The 18,841-nt window shown below is 49.1% G+C and overlaps 1 protein-coding gene across 6 annotated transcripts in view; it reads right to left on the bottom strand.

Moving 5' to 3' along the window:
* Positions 1 to 17,705, bottom strand: part of CYP4F22 (cytochrome P450 family 4 subfamily F member 22) — a 30,297-nt gene extending 12,592 nt beyond the window's left edge. The window contains exons 1-4 of one of the 6 annotated variants that reach the window (XM_082382897.1): positions 12,640 to 13,666; positions 11,677 to 11,902; positions 6,995 to 7,217; positions 3,617 to 3,761 (exon numbers count right to left, since the gene is read on the bottom strand). In XM_082382897.1, the coding sequence (XP_082239023.1) occupies positions 3,617 to 3,761; positions 6,995 to 7,217; positions 11,677 to 11,738 (430 nt within the window). In that variant the 5' untranslated portion in view covers positions 11,739 to 11,902; positions 12,640 to 13,666. Of the gene's footprint in view, positions 1 to 3,616; positions 3,762 to 6,994; positions 7,218 to 7,704; positions 7,739 to 11,676; positions 12,612 to 12,639; positions 13,667 to 17,137 lie in introns of those variants that run through there. The other 5 variants (XM_082382898.1, XM_082382899.1, XM_082382896.1 and 2 more) reach the window with 5 other exon arrangements.
* Positions 17,706 to 18,841: the final 1,136 nt, after the last annotated feature.

The following is an 18,841-nucleotide window of genomic DNA, read 5'->3' as shown; positions in this document are numbered from 1 at the left end:
TTCTCTAATGATTAATGATGTTGAGCATTCTTTCATGTGTTTGTTGGCAATCTGTATATTTTCTTTGGAGAAATGTCTATTTAGGTCTTCTGCCCATTTTTGGATTGGGTTGTTTGTTTTTTTGATATTGAGCTGCATGAGCCGCTTGTAAATTTTGGAGATTAATCCTTTGTCAGTTGCTTCATTTGCAAATATTTTCTCCCATTCTGAGGGTTGTCTTTTCGTCTTGTTTATGGTTTCCTTTGTGGTGCAAAAGCTTTTAAGTTTCATTAGGTCCCATTTGTTTATTTTAGTTTTTATTTCCATTTCTCTAGGAGGTGGGTCAAAAAGGATCTTGCTGTGATTTCTGTCATAGAGTGTTCTGCCTATGTTTTCCTCCAAGAGTTTGATAGTGTCTGGCCTTACATTTAGGTCTTTAATTCATTTGAGTTTATTTTTGTGTATGGTGTTAGGGAGTGTTCTAATTTCATACTTTTACATGTACCTGTCCAGTTTTCCCAGCACCACTTATTGAAGAGGCTGTCTTTTCTCCATTGTATATTCTTGCCTCCTTTATCAAAGATAAGGTGACCATATGTGTGTGGGTTTATCTCTGGGCTTTCTATCCTGTTCCATTGATCTATATTTCTGTTTTTGTGCCAGTACCATACTGTCTTGATTACTGTAGCTTTGTAGTATAGTCTGAAGTCAGGGAGCCTGATTCCTCCAGCTCTATTTTTCATTCTCAAGATTGCTTTGGCTATTCGGGATCTTTTGTGTTTCCATACAAATTGTGAAATTTTTTGTTCTAGTTCTGTGAAAAATGCCAGTGGTAGTTTGATAGGGATTGCATTAAATCTGTAGATTTCTTTGGGTAGTAGAGTCATTTTCACAATGTTGATTCTTCCAATCCAAGAACATGGTATATCTCTCCATCTATTTGTATCATCTTTAATTTCTTTCATCAGTGTCTTATAATTTTCTGCATACAGGTCTTTTGTCTCCTTAGGTAGGTTTATTCCTAGATATTTTATTCTTTTTGTTGCAGTGGTAAATGGGAGTGTTCCCACTACTGGGCATATACCTTGAGAAAACCATAATTCAAAAATAGTCATGTACCACAATGTTCTTTGCAGCTCTATTTACAATAGGCAGGACATGGAAGCAACCTAAGTGTCCATCGACAGATGAATGGATAAAGAAGATGTGGCACATATATACAATGGAATATTACTCAGTCACAAGAAGAAATGAAATTGAGTTATTTGTAGTGAGGTGGATGGACCTAGAGTCTGTCATACAGAGTGAAGTAAGTCAGAAAGAGAAAAACAAATACTGTATGCTAACACATATATATGGAATCTAAGAAAAAAACAAAAAGGTCGTGAAGAACCTAGGGGCAAGATGGGAATAAAGACACAGACCTACTAGAGAATGGACTTGAGGATATGGGGAGGGGGAAGGGTAAGCTGTGACAAAGTGAGAGAGTGGCATGGACATATATACACTACCAAACGTAAAATAGATAGCTAGTGGGAAGCTGCCGCATAGCACAGGGAGATCAGCTAGGTGCTTTGTGACCACCTAGAGGGGTGGGATAGGGAGGGTGGGAGGGAGGGAGACGCAAGAGGGAAGAGATATGGGAACATATGTATATGTATAACTGATTCACTTTGTTATAAAGCAGAAGCTAACAACAACAAAAAAAGAATATATATGTGTAACTGAATCACTTTGCTGTACAGCAGAAATTAACACAACATTGTAAATCAACTATACTTCAATAAAACTTAAAAAATAAAAAAATATAAAATAAAATAAAATAAGTAATTATATGGTATGTGATTTCAGCTCAATTTTTAAAATGAATATATGAAAACAAGCTACAATTAAATGGCTGTATATCCTGCCTTGTCTTCTATAAAGCATTTTCACCTACTTTCTCTGTATATCCCAAATGCCCCTTAAAAGATGAAGAAACAGAGGTTCTAAGAAGAGCCATGCCTTCCTCAGGGCCCATCAGCTATGTGGGTTTAAGCCTAGAGGAGCAAACCCCTGAGATGTGGTCCCAAGGAGGCCCCAATAGGGGATGGAATTTAAGACTTAGGACCAGGTCTGTCCAATCTCAGGCAGGCAGGCATGGAGGGGCCCGGACACCTTGGGGCCAGGAGGTCTGACTCCAGGTTGCCTCTCCTGACTCACACAGCCCCACCCTCCCCAAGCTGGAGTCTCCCATCCAGCTCCTCCAGTGGGGGAGGCACTGGATATCCTGCCTGTCCTGAGAGAGGGGAGGGGAGAGGAGAAGAAGAGGCCTGAGCATCTACTAAAGTGCCAAGCTTATGATGGGGGCTCTACTCCCTGGTCTACTTGGGGTCTCATAACCACACAGGGTGAGACTCAGAAAACAGATGCTCTGAGCTGGTGGAGAGGGGAGGGAGGGGGAAAGAAAGAAAGAAAAAAGATATTAAAAAGGCAGAAGAGAAAAAACCTTTATCAGCACCAACCCACACTATACTACTGACTCTTCACAACCACCTTATTTTACAGATCAGAAACTGAAGCCCTGAGAAGCTAGATGAATTGCTGGGTCACACAGCAAGCACATGCTCCAGCCTGGATTCAAACCCAGCCCACACAAGTCCTGGCCCAGGCCTCTTCCCACAACTTGGTGCCCATCCCTTGGAAGAGTCACCCTTCCCAGGGTCCAGGTTTCCCTCTTTGTTCAGTGGGGATGGTCATTCCCTTACAAATGCAATAATGGGGGACACTGAGGCATGAGGAGGGCAGAGCTGGGAAAGGGAAGGATGGCAGCCCCTTCCTCCTTCATGGCTCAGGGTGCAGCCTTGAAGGTGGTCTCCATACGTGTGTTTGCAGAGACCAAAGCTGAGGCCAGAGGTCCTAAAATTCCTGGAGCTCTTTATTTCCCATCCTTCCTCTCTCAAATGTCCCCTTATGCCTCTGGAGATGCCCAGGTACATGCGAGGGCACCCTGAGGGCCCAGAGCCCCACTTATGAGGAAGACAGTGCTAGACACAGACACATTCAGCGCTAAATGGTTAGGAGTGAGAATGGGAGAGTCTAGAGGAGAGACCTATGGTCTGTCTGGGGGATCAAAGGAGGCTTCCTGGAGGAGAAGGTCTTTAGAGCTGCATGTTGAAGCCTGAGCAAGAGCCTGCCAAGCACACTTGGGAATCCTGCACCTTGGGATAGGTGCGGATGGCAGAAGAGAGAAGCGATCCTTCTACCTCTCCCTCTCTGTCAGTCAGGGCCAGCCTAGGTGAAGAGAGCAGGCTGCAGGCTGCGATAGCCACAGTGGGAGCGTCAGAACCCAAATGATAGGAGTGCCGTGGCTTAAAATTGAGCAACAACCATTTAACAAAAGCTTGGGCAAACAACTGCCTATCCGAACATGTCTGCTCTGACTTTGAGAGGTAAACATCCTCTCAAAGTTCCTGGAACTTTCATTGTCACGCCTTTTCCCACGCTGTTCCCATTACCTGCATTGTCATTGTGGCTTTGGTAAACTCCTATTCATCCTTCAAATGGCCCTTCTTCTGGGTAGCCCACCTGCCTAGAAACCCAGGTGGGCTCTGGGAGTTGAGGGTTTCCTCATCACTCAGAGGCCCAGCCCACCTACCCGAGGCGCCCACCAGGGGCTTGATGTAGTCAGGGTGCACCAGCACCAACAGTGGCAGGACAGGTCCTATCCACACCAGGATCACGTGGTGCATGCTGTCCAGCACCTTCTTCTCATCTTGGAGGCCTGTCTCATTCGGGAGATACTGCAGAGGGTGGTAGAGAAGGGTAGTGAGAAGGTGTCCAGCCCTGGCTTCCCCCAGCCCTTCCCTCCCACCACTTCCCCTGCCCTCAAAACAAGCCGGGAAAAGCTGTATGATTGTGGGCAGTTGACCGCACCTGAGTCTCCATTCCCTCATCTGAAAACTGGGGGAAAAGTCAACTCCCCTTCTGAGGGTAGTTGAGAGGATTCATGGAATAGCAAAGTGGAAGAGCCCCAGCACAGGGCCTGACACACGGCTGGTGTTCAAGAAATAAAAGCAGTAAGAGTAAACACAATAATGATAACGGTTGGCACTTATCTAATACCTCTATGTTCGTAATAAAATATTACTAGTATTGTTCTCTATAACACATACACATGCTTGCAGTTGGGTGCTGCCGTGGGCATTTTTCAGATATTCATACATTCAACCCACACAAGAACCCTATGACGTAGTTGCTACTATTTTCCCCATTTTACTTTACTCAGAAGGGTCAAATGATTTGTCTTAAGTTACAGGTGAGTAAAGGGACTGTCCTGGTTTGGTCTCCCCTAGAAGCAGGACCTGAGACAAGGGTTCTAGGGCAAGCAGTTTATTTGGGGGGTGATCCCCAGAAACATGGGTGGGGAGAGGAGGAGTGAGATAGAGAGGGAAGGCAGCCAGCAAAGAGTTGTCAAGGGAATTACTCCCATGGGCAACTGGGGCTCAGTCCCATTGGGGACCTCTGGGGGACATCCATCTCAGAGTCAACCCACCTGAGGGTGAGGGGGCTAAGGTGTTTTTATACCAACTCCCCTAGTCCCATAATCACCGGCTGAGGTTGAAGTTCACAGTCCGCCCGTGCAGAGTGGGCTTCAGCTGCTAGAGAAAGCCCTAGAACACAGGTGCTAGCAGCTAGAAGTCAGCCCACTGAAGCCAGAAATGGGCCGAGAGGATGTGCGCAGACACTGGCTTCACCTGCCTTAGTGGTAAAGCGAAGATTTGAACACAGGCCCCCAAGCTCCAAAACGCCTGCTCTTAACCAACATGTTCTATGAGGCAGAGCACTTCAGGCTCAATGTCAGGTGGATCTGAGCTCAAATCCACCCTCAGCAGCTGTGTGATCTTGGGCAAGTCACCTAACCTCTCTGAGCTCCAAAGATCGAATCCATAATATAGGGCAGGTCCAACCCTATTTCACAGGCTATGAGAATTGGGAGAGCTCAGATATAAAGGAGCCTAACCCAGTGCCTGGCCAGTGGTAGTGTCCAGCAATTGTAGAATGAATGAATGAATGAACAAATGACTCCTCTCTGGTTTCTGTGTCTCCTTCTTGATCAGGTTCAGCCCTGAGCCTGTCCACACCCAAGGGAGATAATGGCATCATCCAGGTCTCATGGCCTGGGAGGCAGGATGGGCCCACGGGATCAAGGCTGGACTTCAGAACTGGCGCTGGCCAACCGCCCATGGCACCAGAGCCTGGCCACTATTTCCAGGACCACCATCCATGCCAGAGGGCTTCCTGGAATAAGGACATTGGATATGGGGCATGAAAAATGAGTAGAAGTTCATCTAACAGAGAAGGATATTCTGGGCAGAGGGCACAGTTTCGGCAAAGGCCATGGAGGTGGAAAGTCAGAGTCTTGTTCCAGGAGCAGAAAGTCATTCTATGGGACTAGAGGGAGATGGTAGAACAGGTGAGGAGGGTGGGGGTTGGAGTCTAAAGGGACTTGAACTCCAGCTGAGAAGCTGGGACTTTCTCAGGATAGCAATGGGGAGCCATGGAGGGTGTGTGAGCAGGGGAGGGACATGGCTGGATTCAAGAATCCTTCTGGGACCAGGATGAGGGATGGACTGAAGGAGTAAGACTAAAGGCAGGACCCCAGTGAGGAGGCTGGACCATGGAACAGCAGGAGAGGAGGAGGCCTGAGCAGTGGTTGGAGAATGGAAAAGAGGGAGGAGATTCAGGCACAAACAGCCAAAACTTGATGAGTGCTGGCTCCAGGAGGATAATAAAATGAATGTTTCTTGCACTATTGAGTGGAAATGTGTCTCCTGCTTCCTTCTTCGGAGACACTCACTCCAAGCAGTATCTAAAATGTGTCTAGAATCACTTGATACTTCCAGTCTCCGCAGGACCCAGGAATTGAGCACATACATCCACCACAGTGTAGCAGGCTCTGTGCCCAGCATGCCACAGACACGACTTCAGGAATCGTTGGAACAATCCCACGAGATTATTAGGAATGATTATAGTTCCACGTTGCAGATGAGTCAGCTGAGGCACAGGGAGGTGAAATAGCTTGCTCAGGGTCACACAGGCAGCACATGGTAGAGACTGGCAAGTCCACACTGATGACCACTGCCCCAAACTGCCTCTCCAAAGTCTTCCTCCAAGTTCAGCATGAGGCCTGAACCAGGAAGGTCTCCACAACTGTCCCTCAGTTTCATTTAGGCCTGGAAGGGGGAATCAGCTGAGTCCAGCAGGGAAATGGGGGCTAGACTCTGGCCCCAAAAGCCTCAGCACCCTCAGGAGTCTGACTTTCTCTCTTCTGACCTCTGAAGCCCTTTTAGAAAAGTCCAGCCTTTCTCATCCAGAAGCTAGAGGGGCAAGGGTAGACAGCTAAGATCAGGGACGCTGGAGCCAGACAGCCTGGGTTTAAACCCAGACGCTGCCACTTATGAGCTCTGTGACCTAAGGCCAGCTACTTAACCTCTCCGCGCCATAGTATTCTCTGGAGAAAAATGGAGATAGTCACAGGACCTGCCTTCTAAGACTGTCAAGAGGACCAAATGAGTTAATATTTATAAAGTGCCTGAAATAATACTTGGAATATATATGTGAAATAAGAAATGAAATGAAAGAAAAGGGTTGGAATCCTCACCTGGGACCACAGCATTAAAGAGAAAAAGAGAGTGTGTGAAACCACATTGGGGGGTAGGTGAAGCAACAAAATGTACAAGGGTGCCTCGCCTCCCACTCTGGGATTTCACAAGCACTGGTACCTGTGGCTACAGCAATAGCCTGGAATTGTAGAGAGAACTTTAGAGTCAGCTCTGCGTCATCCAAGCTGTGTGATCCTGGGTTCCTGCTTGCCCTCTCTGAACCTCAGTCTCACTCAGATCCTGTAAAATGGGTCTGTTCATGGCTCCAACCAGATTCTTGGGGGGATGAGGGAAGCCAGCAGGTCCATCATCCTTACTGAACATCTGTACCTGCCCTGCCCTGCCCAGCCCACCTGCCCGGCCACACACACCATGCCCAGGTGACCCAGCAGCCAGCTGCGCCGGGGCGGCTGGGGGAAGCAGCGCAGTCGGCAGCAGGTGATATAGAAGTGCCAGCAGAGCCTCAGGAACTGCAGCAGCAGACGGAAGAGGAAGAAGAGCAGGGAGAGAAGGAGCCCGGACAGGGCATACAAACGGAACGCCGTCTTCTCCAGTCCCAGGAGGTGCAGCAGGTTCTCTGTGATGGGCAGCATCCTGGGGGGATACATAGGGTGGGGGTCAGTGCAGGCGGGAACCACCCTCTGGCCACATGTGTGCCATACGCATGATGACCTGCGGAGCCAAGCGTGATGTGCCTGGGACATAGTAGGCACTCAATACATGTAAGTCCCAGACACCAAGGATGCTTCTTCCCAGAGCAGTGACCTCCAGCCAGCTGGCCCCACCCATATGCCCTCAGCCTTGACTTCTCAGGGCATCCCTCCCAACTTCTCTGCCCGTGCACAGGCGGCCAGAGTATTAGAAAACTGAAACAAACTCCCTCCCCTCCTCCTTGCCAAAAGTAGCTCTCAATCAATGACTGATGAGCGTCGCTGGATAAATAATCCAGCTCCTTCTTTCCAGTGCAATGACCCTGAGGTGTGGGTTCTGCACGCACTGCCAGGGTTCCCCAGAAGGATTAAACTCCAGCTGCCCACAAGAGAAACCTTCTCTGTTAGCTGCCTCCTTTCCCCTGTCTTACTTCCCTCTTCTTCTTCTTCTCCTTCCTCTCCCCCTCCTCCTCCTCTTTCTTCTTCTTCTTCTTCTCTTCCTCCTCCTTCTTCTTTTTTTTAATTGAGGTAAAACTCACATGATATAAAATGAAGCATTTTAAAGTGAGCAATTCAGTGGCATTAATACATTCACAATGCTGTGCAACCACCACTTCTATCTAGTTCCAAAACATTTCCATCACCCCAAAAGGAGAACCCGTCTCCATTTAGCAGTCCACTCCCCGCTCCCCCCACCCCTGGAAACCACTAATCTTTTTTCTGTCTCTACAGATTTGCCTATTCTGGACATTTCATATAAAGGGAATCATACACAGTGACTTTTCATGTCTTTTGTGGCTTCCTTCACTCAGAATGAGGTTTTCAAGGTTCATCCACTTTGTAGCATGTATCAGTGCTTCATTGTAAGAATTTTTCACATTTTGTTTATCCATTCATCTATTGGACATTTGGGCTGTTTCCACCTTTTGGCTACTATGAAATGTGCTGCTATGACCATGCATGTATATGTATTTGTTTGAGTCCCTGTTTTCAATTCTTTTAGGTTCACTGCCTTCTCCCTTATTGGTCTTTTCCATGATCACTTCCCACATAAACTACTTGCACTCAAATCCTTGCCCTAGCACCAACTCCTGAAGGAACCAAAACAGAGTGGGTGTGTACCAATAATATTAATAACACAGTGACCAGGTATAGAGCGCTTACTACCTGCCACGCACCACCATCAGGGTGGTGCCTCATTTCATGGAATCTTAAAGCAATCCTTGAAGGCAGGTCCCGTCATTCTCTCCATTTTCAAGACAATTCAAGCTCAGTGCCTCCAACTCACGGGAGTTGGGAGCTGGCAGGGGTCCCCTGAACCCCCACCAAGGCCAACCTCAATCAATTTGAGGGCCCATGGACCTCAGACGACACCAAGGAGACTGCTGAAAATGCTCAGGTCCTGCTCTCATCAATCTTTTCCACTCAATCCTATGAGCCAAGGGTTCCCTCTGTGCTCCCACCTCCCTGGGCAACACAGCTAAAGAAACCCTGCACTGCAGGTTCTCACCTGTGTCCTCAACACCCACCCACCCCTGCCAGGGATGCCCCCCCACCGCCAGGGCCTCCAACCCACTGGCTCTTCCACCAGCCAAAGTCCAACCACATCATCCAGGCAGAGGTGAAGTTTCTATTGGTTGCTGTGTCCTGGGAAAGCAGGTGGATGGGTCATTACCAAATGTGGAGGACCCCATTGGAATGGTCTGACTTACAAGGCAGATGACATGACGACTCATTAGGATGGCTACTATCAAAGAAAGAAAGTAAGAAAGTAACAAGTGTTGGCAAGGATGTGGAGAAATTGGAAACCTATGCATTGCAGGAGTGAATGTAAAATAGTGCAGCCATGCTGCGGAGAACAGTATGGTGATTCCTCAAAAAATTAAACATAGAATTACCATATGTTCTAGCAATCCCACTTCTGGGTAGATCCCTAAAAGAAGTGAAAGCAGGGACTCAAACAGATATTTGCACACTCATGTTCATGGTGGAACTATTCGCAATAGCCGAAAAGTGAAAGCAAGCCAAGCATCCATCAATGAAAAAATGGATAAACAAAATGTGGTCCATTCATACAGCGGAATGTTATGCAGCCTTTAAAAGGAAGGAAATTGTAACACATGCTACAACATCGATGAACCTTGATGACATTATGCTAAATGAAATAAGCCAGACACAAAAAGACAAATACTGTATGATTCCACTTGTATGAGGTCCCCGGACTGGTCAAATTCATAGACACAGAAAGGAGGATGGTGGTTGCCAGGGTCTGGGGGAGGGGGAAATGGTGAGTTAATGTTAACAGGTACAGGGTTTTAGCTGGGGAAGATGGAAAAGTTCTGGAGATGGATGGTAGTGATGGTTGCACAACAATGTGAATGCCCTTAATACCACTGAACTGTACACTTAAATGGTTAAAATGGTAAATGTTATGTGTATTTTACCACAGTTAAAATCTTCTTTAAAATACAGAAAGCCTGGTGTAGGCAATATGCCCTCTGGAGGGCTGGATGGGGGAGGGGGAGGGGTGGGGAGTAAGCAACCTTCCAAAATGAAACACAGAGAGCTCCAAGTCACGAGTCCCAGGCATGTGCTCTGAACTAAGACCACTGATATGCAATTGGGCTGCCTCTCCCATGGGCAGCTCTAGGTGACACACTCCACAGGAAGTAGCCATGGGTATTTATTTCTCTACCAATTTAACGATGGGTAATGATTTTCCCCAGCAATATCGGGGAAGACAGCTAGCAGTTACTACTAAGAATTGTGACCTTCCTCTGGCTTCCACAGGCCAGGACTTCCACTAAGGGTTCTACATGCTTCTCTTCAGCATTCAGTTGGCAAATCATTTCTGAGCCCCTGCTATGTGTGTGACTCTGTTCTAGGCATGGGGATATAATGATGGCAGGACAGACATGGCCCTGGCCCTTAGGGGTGGTGACCACCAACAGACATGCTAGGACACCACAGAAAGGCTACATGTTCTGAAGAAGGTAAAGTGGGGATGGGGGAGTGGCTGAATATTGGCCCCCCCCCATTGATATCCCATTCTAATCCCTAGAACCTGTGACCTTATATGGAAAAACCTTTGCAGGTGGGATTAAGGTAAGGATCTAGAGATGGGGAGATGATTCTGGATTGTCCAGGTGGGTCCTAACTGGAATCACAAGTGTCCTTCTAAGAGAGAGGCAGAGGGAGCCGAGGACCCGGGTTCAATCCCTGGTCAGGGAACTAAGATTCCGTAAGCCCTGAGGCGCAGCCAAAGAAAGAGAGTGAGAGAGAGGCAGAGGGAGATTTGGCACACAGAAGAGAAGGCCGTGTGAAGACAGAGGCAGGGATTGGGGTGATGCAGCTACAAGCCAAAGAACATCTGGAGCACCCAGAAGCTGGAAGAGACAAGGAAGGATCCTCCCCTAGAGCCTTCGGAAGGAGTGTGGCCCTGCCAACACCTGGATTGCAGACTTCTGGCCTCCAAATCCAAGAGCTAATAAATTGTGTTGTTTTAAGCCATCCAGTTCACGGAAATCTGTTACAGCAGCCACAGGACACTAACCCTCAGAGTAAGAGGATGGGGAGCAATTCTTTTAGATGAAGTGGTCCAGGGAGGCCTCTCTGGAGAGGGATACCTGGGCAGAGGCCTGAGTGAAGTGAGGAACCTATATGAAGGGGGCTTTCTTACTAAATATGCACACACACACACACACACACACACACACACACACACACACACACACACACACCATAAGCAGCTGGGTTCTAATCCTAACTCCTCCACTGACTGCTTTTACTGTCACCCCCAGCTCCCCATATGGAACTGGGGGTAGCTGTAAGAGATGATCTCTGAGTCCACCATGGTATGACCTTTCCTGTGTGTGGTCTGGAGTGGAGGGATGGGGTGGGGGTCACCATCCTGGCAGGCCCAAGACTTCTGGGGGTGGGCTGAAGTCAACATATTCAGCCAACAGGTCACATGGGGCACATCTAACCCCTGGGCAACCTGGCTGTAGTCTGGCTTCCACCCCATCCACTACAGATACCTTTCTAAAGGCCTGTCATTCCTCTGCTCTAATTCCCCCCATGGCTCCCCACTCCCCCCAGCCTGGTATCCAAAGCCCTTTGGGAGGTGAACCCTGCCCATCCTCCACCTCAGCCACAAAGATACCCTTTCTCAGTCTGTTTTGGACCCCCCTTTCTTCACCCAATTTGTAAATGTTGGTGTTCCTTAGAGCTTGGTCCTGGGTGGTCTCCTCTCCCTCTGTGCACACCTCCTGAGGATCTCACCCCCTCCCATGGCCTCCGTGACTCATCTCTGAGGTGCCTCCCATGTCTCGGTGGCCCCCTTGATAGGTCCAGCCACCTCCTGGATATTCCCCCAGGGGTATCAGATTCACCTCACCCCCTACCTCCCTCCTTCCTCCTCCGTTCGATCTGTTGCCATCTCCTGCCAGTCGTCCATCCTAAACATCTTTCACATCCATTCATTTCTCTCCATCCATCATGGGTCGATGTCAAGTCTCTCCATCAATTGATGTCAAGTCACCACTGTGGTAGCCTCCTCCCATCGGTCCCCTGAGTTCCATCCTTGGCCCCCAGCAGTCCATTCTCCACACAGCAGTCAGAGGGCTCTTCCTAAAATTAAATCAGACATGACCTTCCCCTTCCTCCTATGGCCCCCCATTACACTCTGAAAACAATTCAGACTCCTTTTCATGGACCCCATTGCCCTGTGTGGCCTGCCCCTGCTGACGCCTCCAACTCTGTCTCCCACTGCTCTCCCCCTCACTCACTCAACTCCGGCCACTCCAGCCGCAGGCCAAGTACATTCCTACCTCAGAGCCTTTGCACATGCTGTTCCCTCCACCCTGCATGCCTCTCCCCCAGCTCTGCCCACACCAGCTTCCCCTCATCCTCCAGGCCCAGCTCTGCCCTGACAGTCCATTTTGCACTGCAATCATCCACCTCCCTTCCTTTGCTCTCAAAAGAATTATTGAGCACCTGCTGTACGCAGTGACTTTCACAGTCATGCATGCCTTTCATCTTTCCAGTAACCCTCAGAGGAAGTTGGGGGGCTTGGAGTCACAGCAAAAGCCCCCACCTCCACCCAGGAAAATCGCAGCTGATATCCTGACCAAAGAGATGTCTTCCTGAAGGATTGAAATGGGAAGGAATTGGAACAAGATAAAATGTGAGCCCTGAAAAAGGGGTCCCTGCTCCAGGTGGGTGGGTGCATGGGAGGGCCAGAGAAACCCTGTGCCCACCTCACCATCCCTCAGGACAGGTGCAGGCTGCAGTCTTTCCTGGGACAGACACCAGCTCTACTCCTAGCAGAAAAAAACACATGCTGTGGGTCCCCAACTGGCTCTCACCTGGGAGCCTCAGTCTTCTCATCCACAAAATGGGAATAATTGAAAGAGGTCCATCTGATGTTCACGGGAGGAGCTCAGTAAATGAGTGCATTGAGGAAGTCCTCTACTTTCGGCAGCTGGGTTCCTCCTCCTCTCAAACAGAGCAGTTCTGTCCAAACCCCCAAAGAAAGTGCTACAAAAAGTTTTGAGGTGGTGCGGCCGCTGTGGGAAACAATTTGATAGTCCCACAAAAAGTTAAATATAGAATCATCCCGTGACCCAGCAATTCCACTCCTAGGTGTATACGCAAAAGAATGGAAAACAGTGAGTCAAACCGATACTTGTGTACAAATATTCATAGCAGCACTATTCACAATCACCAAAAGGTGGAAGCAGTCCAAATGTCCATCAACTGGTGATGGATAAATATCATATGGTGTATCTATACAATGGAATATTATTCAGCCATGAAAAGGAATGAAGCACTGACACAGGCTACAACACGGATGAACCTCAAAAACATCAAGCTGAGTGAAAGAAGCCAGACACAAAAGGCCATGTATTGTACAATCCGGTTTATACAAAATATCCAGACTAGGTAGGAGACAGAAAGCAGATTCGTGGTTCCAGGGGCTGGGGGGAACGGGAGTGGGGAGTGAGGAGGTCTCCTTTCAGGGTGATGGAAATGTTTTGAAAACAGATACATGTGGTGATTGCACAACATTGGGAATGTACTAAATGCCACAGAATTGTTCACTTTAAAATAGTTATTTTATATTAGATGAATTTTGCCTCAATTTTTTTAAATGCAGAAAAAAAGGTTTTGAGGACCCATGAGAAATTTATCATGGTGGCTGCCTCTGAAAGGAGCCTGCAAAAACTGGGGGCAGGACTGGAAGGGAGGCTTACCTTTCTGTCTCCATCTTTGGGGACTTTTTTTTTTTTTTTAAACATCTTTATTGAAGTATAATTGCTTTACAATGGTGTGTTAGTTTCTGCTTTATAACAAAGTGAATCAGTTATACATACACATATGTTCCCATATCTCTTCCCTCTTGCATCTCCCTCCCTCCCACCCTCCCCATCCCACCCTTTGGGGACTTTCTGATTTTCTATACCCTGAGCACATATTGACCATTCAAAAGTGTTTTAACTATTAAAATTAATTAGTGAATTGTACAAGCCAAAGAATGAACTCTAATGTAAACTATGGACTTTAGTTAATAACAACGTTCTAGGGACTTCCCTGGTGACACAGTGGTTAAGAATCCGCCTGCCAATGCAGGGGACACAGGTTTGATTCCTGGTCCAGGAAGATCCCACATGCCACGGAGCAACTAAGCCCGTGAGCCAGAACTACTGAAGCCCAGCGTGCCCTAGAGCCCGTGCTCTGCAACAAGAGAAACCGACGCAATGAGAAGCCTGCACACCGCAACGAAGAGTAGCCCCCGCTCGCCACAACTGGAGAAAAGCCCACGTGCAGCAACGAAGACCCAACGCAGCCAATAAATAAATAAATAAATAAATAAATAAATAAATAAGTGAAAGATGGGGGAGAAACCTAGCATGTTAAAAATAATAATAATAATATTCTATATTGGTTCATCAAGTGTAACAAATGCACCACACTAATGAGAGATGTTAATAACAGCGGAGCTGAGGGGGTGTGTTGGAACCCTATACTTTCTGGGTAATTTTTCTGTAAACCTAAAACTGCTCTAAAAAGTAAAGTCTGTTAAGATTTAATTAGTTGATAGCACAGGAAACTACATTCAATATCCTGTGATAATGGAAAAGAATATAAAAAAAGAAGGAATATATATGTATAACTTAATCACTTTGCTGTACAGGAGAAATTAACACAACATTGTAAATTGACTATACTTCAATAAAACATTAATTAGTTGAAATTAATGAAAAATGAATTAAGATGCTTCAATGGGGGGGCATGTTTGGGGATGCAGGCAGTTATTCTCTTTCTTGATCTGGGTGCTGGTGACATGCGTGGGTTCAGTTTGCAAAAACCCCAGTTCTAGAATGTGCACTTTCCTGTATGTATACTACACTTCAACTTAAAAAATTAAAAATAAAATGAAGAGGTGTTTGGGGATTGCATTATTCTTTAAAAATGCATTTTTGGATTCAAATCACAGCTCTGCCCCTCACCAAGTAAGCAGCCTGGAGTGAGTCCAGTCCCCATCCTCAGCATCCCCATTTCCAATCTGTGAAATGGGTTAATAATAAAGGGACCTACTTCCTAAGGTTGTTTGGGACACTTCAGTGAGATAAGGCTTGGCACATAACATGCAAAATTTCAGCCATTATTCCTATTTCTATTACAATATTTTATAAAAGTGAGACAAATTCAAAGCTGACACTCTCAGGATGCTGTGGGAGGCTGGCATGCCCGTTCCTCTCAGCACCAGCCCCCAATCTCATCCCAGAAGCCAGGCAAGGCTCCCAGCAGCCCCGCCCTGGCAGAGGTGGCCCCGCCCACCCTACTGGGGTAGGCATTATCTGAAGATGGATGTGCCAGTGACTGGCTCTGAGGCCGGCCCACGCCCATGGAGTGCTGGTTTGTCAAGTTAGCCCAGCCACCAAACGGGGACTCGTCATACAAGGCGTGTGGACTCCTGAGAACGAATGCAGTAACGTGGACCCTGGCCCACCAGAAACCATATATCTGCCTCTTCTTGAGCCACAGGCACTGTACATACTACCTCCACTCCCCACATGGTGGCCTGACAACCAAGCAGCCAACACTGGCCCCACTGCCCTACACCCCAGCCCTGCTCTCCATTCCCTCTAGCAGCCTGTAGTCAAGACAGCCTGCCCCCTAAGCTGGCTCATGGTACCTTTTCGAACGCCTCTATGCCAAAGGGCTGTCCCACCTAAGACTCATATTTTTCCAAAGTGCCAGACCCCAGAAGTTATGAGCCGGGAGGGGGCCTACCCAAATTTCTGGGGTTCTGAGAGTTTCAGGGGCAGTTATTATGGCAGGGCCAGGTTGGCAGACCAGGATGTGGAGGAGTGAGTTTCACCACAGCTTTGGGCATATTTTAGGCATTTGCTTGCAGCTTCTTTGGCCCAAAGGAGATCCTGGCAGAAAAAGAAGCTTAAAAACTACCATCTAGATCATTCCAGGGTTGCAATTGTCTCTGCCCATCATCTCCATCAAATGTGGCCATGCTTGGATGTGCACCTCGGAAAGGACTCCTTGGAGCTCTGCATCTTAGCTGTGTGACCTCAGGTGAGTGTCTGCACCTCTCAGAGCCTCAACTTCCTCATCCAGAAGACAGGAACCATATTACCAACCTCATGGGGCTGAGATGACAATTAAGCGTTTTTTAATGTGCTCAGCTCAGTGCTTCATCAAGGACAGTAAGTCCTTGATCAAAGGTACCTCTCACAGCTGTTGGTACTACCATCACATTCATTATTGTAACTCAGCCACCCAGGATTTCGAGAATCAGGCCCAGGTCTTTCCAGGAAGGAGAGATGGGGTCCCATACCATCTGGATGACTCTTGAATGTCTCCAGAGTCATCCAAACCCCTCTGCGGATACCAACCCAGGTCACAGCTGGACACTAGCCCAAAGCTAATGTTACTGCTCAGAAACCCAAGCTGGGCTATACAGAGAGGCCAGGGCCATCGGAAAGTGCCCAGGATTTTGGGGTCAGCCAGGGCTGGTTTGTTCAAATCCCAGCTCCCCCACTGTCTCCCTCCCACCTCCAGCCTGAGACTTATCACCTGGTGGGCCTCAGTCGCTTTGCATGGTCCCTGCTGGCTAGCCTCACTCTGGTCCAAGGGGGAAGGGCCAGGCCCCTGGAACACCAGGGAGCATTATTTCAAACAAACTTCCAAGAAACATCAGCTGGGACCAACTGCAGGACCTCACGCGACCCTCACAGCCAACTGTGGGGACCCAGGCAGGCATCCTCTTTTCATAGAGGGTCAGTTGGAGGCTCTGCGCCTGTGATGTGTGTGAGACTGTGAAGGCGGCGGGACCACAAGCCTAAGGTTCATCAGTGGGACGCACTGCCTCCCCTTTAAGACAATGTGGAGTGGTGAAATCCCAGTGACCCCAATCAGCCTTAAGAAGGCGTCACAGGGCTGGGCTTGGATCCGTCTAAGATGTCCTGATTCGGAGGGGTGTCTTCTTGAGGCCCTTCCCACCATGGACACCCAGAGAGAAGGATACACCCAGGACTCAGAGGCGCACATAGAAGAAACCTCACACAAATGCAGCGACGGTCGGGGACACACACACACACACACACACACAGACACACACACACACACACACACACACACACACACACACACACACACACACGAGTCCCTCACAGGCAGTCCCGTCCTGGTCCCTGGGGATTCCCGGGGCCGGCGGTGCCCCCGCCCGCCGCCGCGCGCAGACCCTCGCACCCGCGCTACCAGCCCCGGAGCTGGTGCACCTCGGGTTACCGCGCAGGGCTGAGGCCGCGCTCAGGTTACAATCCGCCCCCCACGCGCGCTCACCCTGCGGGTCTCGGCCTCCCTCCCTCGATCCAGATCCGCCTGAACCGAAACCTCGGCTCTGACCATGCCGTCAGGCGGCCCAGCCCTTTAACCCAGACCAGCTGTCCACAAGGAGAGGCCCGCCCCTGTCACGCCCCTGATCTCAACAGCTTCTGGGCGGGGACCGAGGCGCGGCCTCCAGAGATGGAGAAAACAAGATACAAGAGACATAGAGGCATGGAGAGGGACAGAAAGGGAAAGACAACAGAGGATGAGTTGGAGAGTGACAGGTGGAGAAATGGAGAGAAAGACACAGAGACAGAGAAAGACACAGGCAAAGAGACAAAGACTGAAGATACCCAGAGACCCCAACCATCAGGGTTCCTGCCACCCTGACTCCCTTTAGCGCCCAAATCCCCCTCTGGACCACTCTCTAGTACCCTCCTCCCACACCAGCACCCCTCAGGGCCTCCAGTTCAGGGCCTGCTCCCAAGCTGGGACAGGGGTCCCTAAGCCAGCATCCCTGGTGCCCCACGGGCCACCAGAGCCTCCTCTGGGACCCCAGAAATCTTCAGACTCCACCAGCCCTTGGGAGCCAGCCCCTCTGCTCCCTCTGGATCTTGGGTCCAACGCACCAGCCTGGAGCTCTGCAGCCAGCCTCTCCCTCCAGGAAGACCTCCAGCTTCAACAAGCACCACAGGGACTTCCCTGGTGGTCCAGTGGGTAAGACTCTGTGCTCACAATGCAGGGCGCCTGGGTTCGATCCCTGGTCGGGGAACTAGATCCCTGCATGCATGCCACAACTAAGAAGTCCACATGCCGCAACTAAAAATCCCTCATGCAGCAACTAAGATCCTGTGTACTACAACTAAGACCCAGTGCAGCCTAAATAAATAAATAAATAAAATTTTTTTTTAAAAAGCAAGCACCACAGACACTTTTTTGCTCCTCCCACTCCACCCATCCCCTGCCAGCCACCCTGACCCCTCCAACTAGGAGGTTCTCCTTGGCCAGCCCATCTGCTCCAGATGTGCCCAGAGTCAGCCCTGCCCCCTAATGTGAGGCAGATACCATTCCCTGGTTGGTGAGTGGGCGGCTGATCTGGGCAAGTGGGCAGACAGGTGGGAGGGCTCACAGCTGGCCTCCAACTCCCCACCGTCTCCCCAGAACCAAGCAAACGACCTTGCACATACCAGATGTCCAAAAATATCTGTCAAAGCGGAGGAAAAACACTGGAGAGCAGAGGCCCAAGTTTTTGTTGCAGGTCCATCTAGGAAAACTGAGGCACAGGATGCAGGCTTGAGGAGAGATATGACTGTCCAGGTTCAGGCAAGGGCCAGGTCAATTAGAGAAGCCTGAAACTCTGAGAAGATAATACTGCCCTCTCAGTGAGTTCCAGAGTTAAAACTGCAGTAAACCATAAAGAAGTTGAAGAGGGACTTCCCTGGTGGCACACTGGTTAAGAATCCGCCTGCCAATGCAGGGGACACGGGTTCCATCCCTGGTCCAGGAAGATCCCACATGCTGCAGAGCAACAAAGCCCACAAGCCGCAGCTACTGAGCCCGCGCACCACAGCTACTGAAGCCTGCACACCTAGAGCCCGTGCTCCGCAATAGGAGAAGCCACCACAGTGAGAAGCCCACGCACCGCAACAAAGAGTAGACCCTGCTCGTTGCAACTAGAGAGAGCCTGTGCGCAGCAACGAAGACCCAACACAGCCAGTC

This window comes from Balaenoptera borealis (genome assembly GCF_965194805.1).
Source record: "Balaenoptera borealis genome assembly, chromosome: 2".
Classification (NCBI taxonomy): Eukaryota; Metazoa; Chordata; class Mammalia; order Artiodactyla; family Balaenopteridae; genus Balaenoptera; species Balaenoptera borealis.
This window is presented reverse-complemented; position numbering and strand designations above follow the sequence as displayed.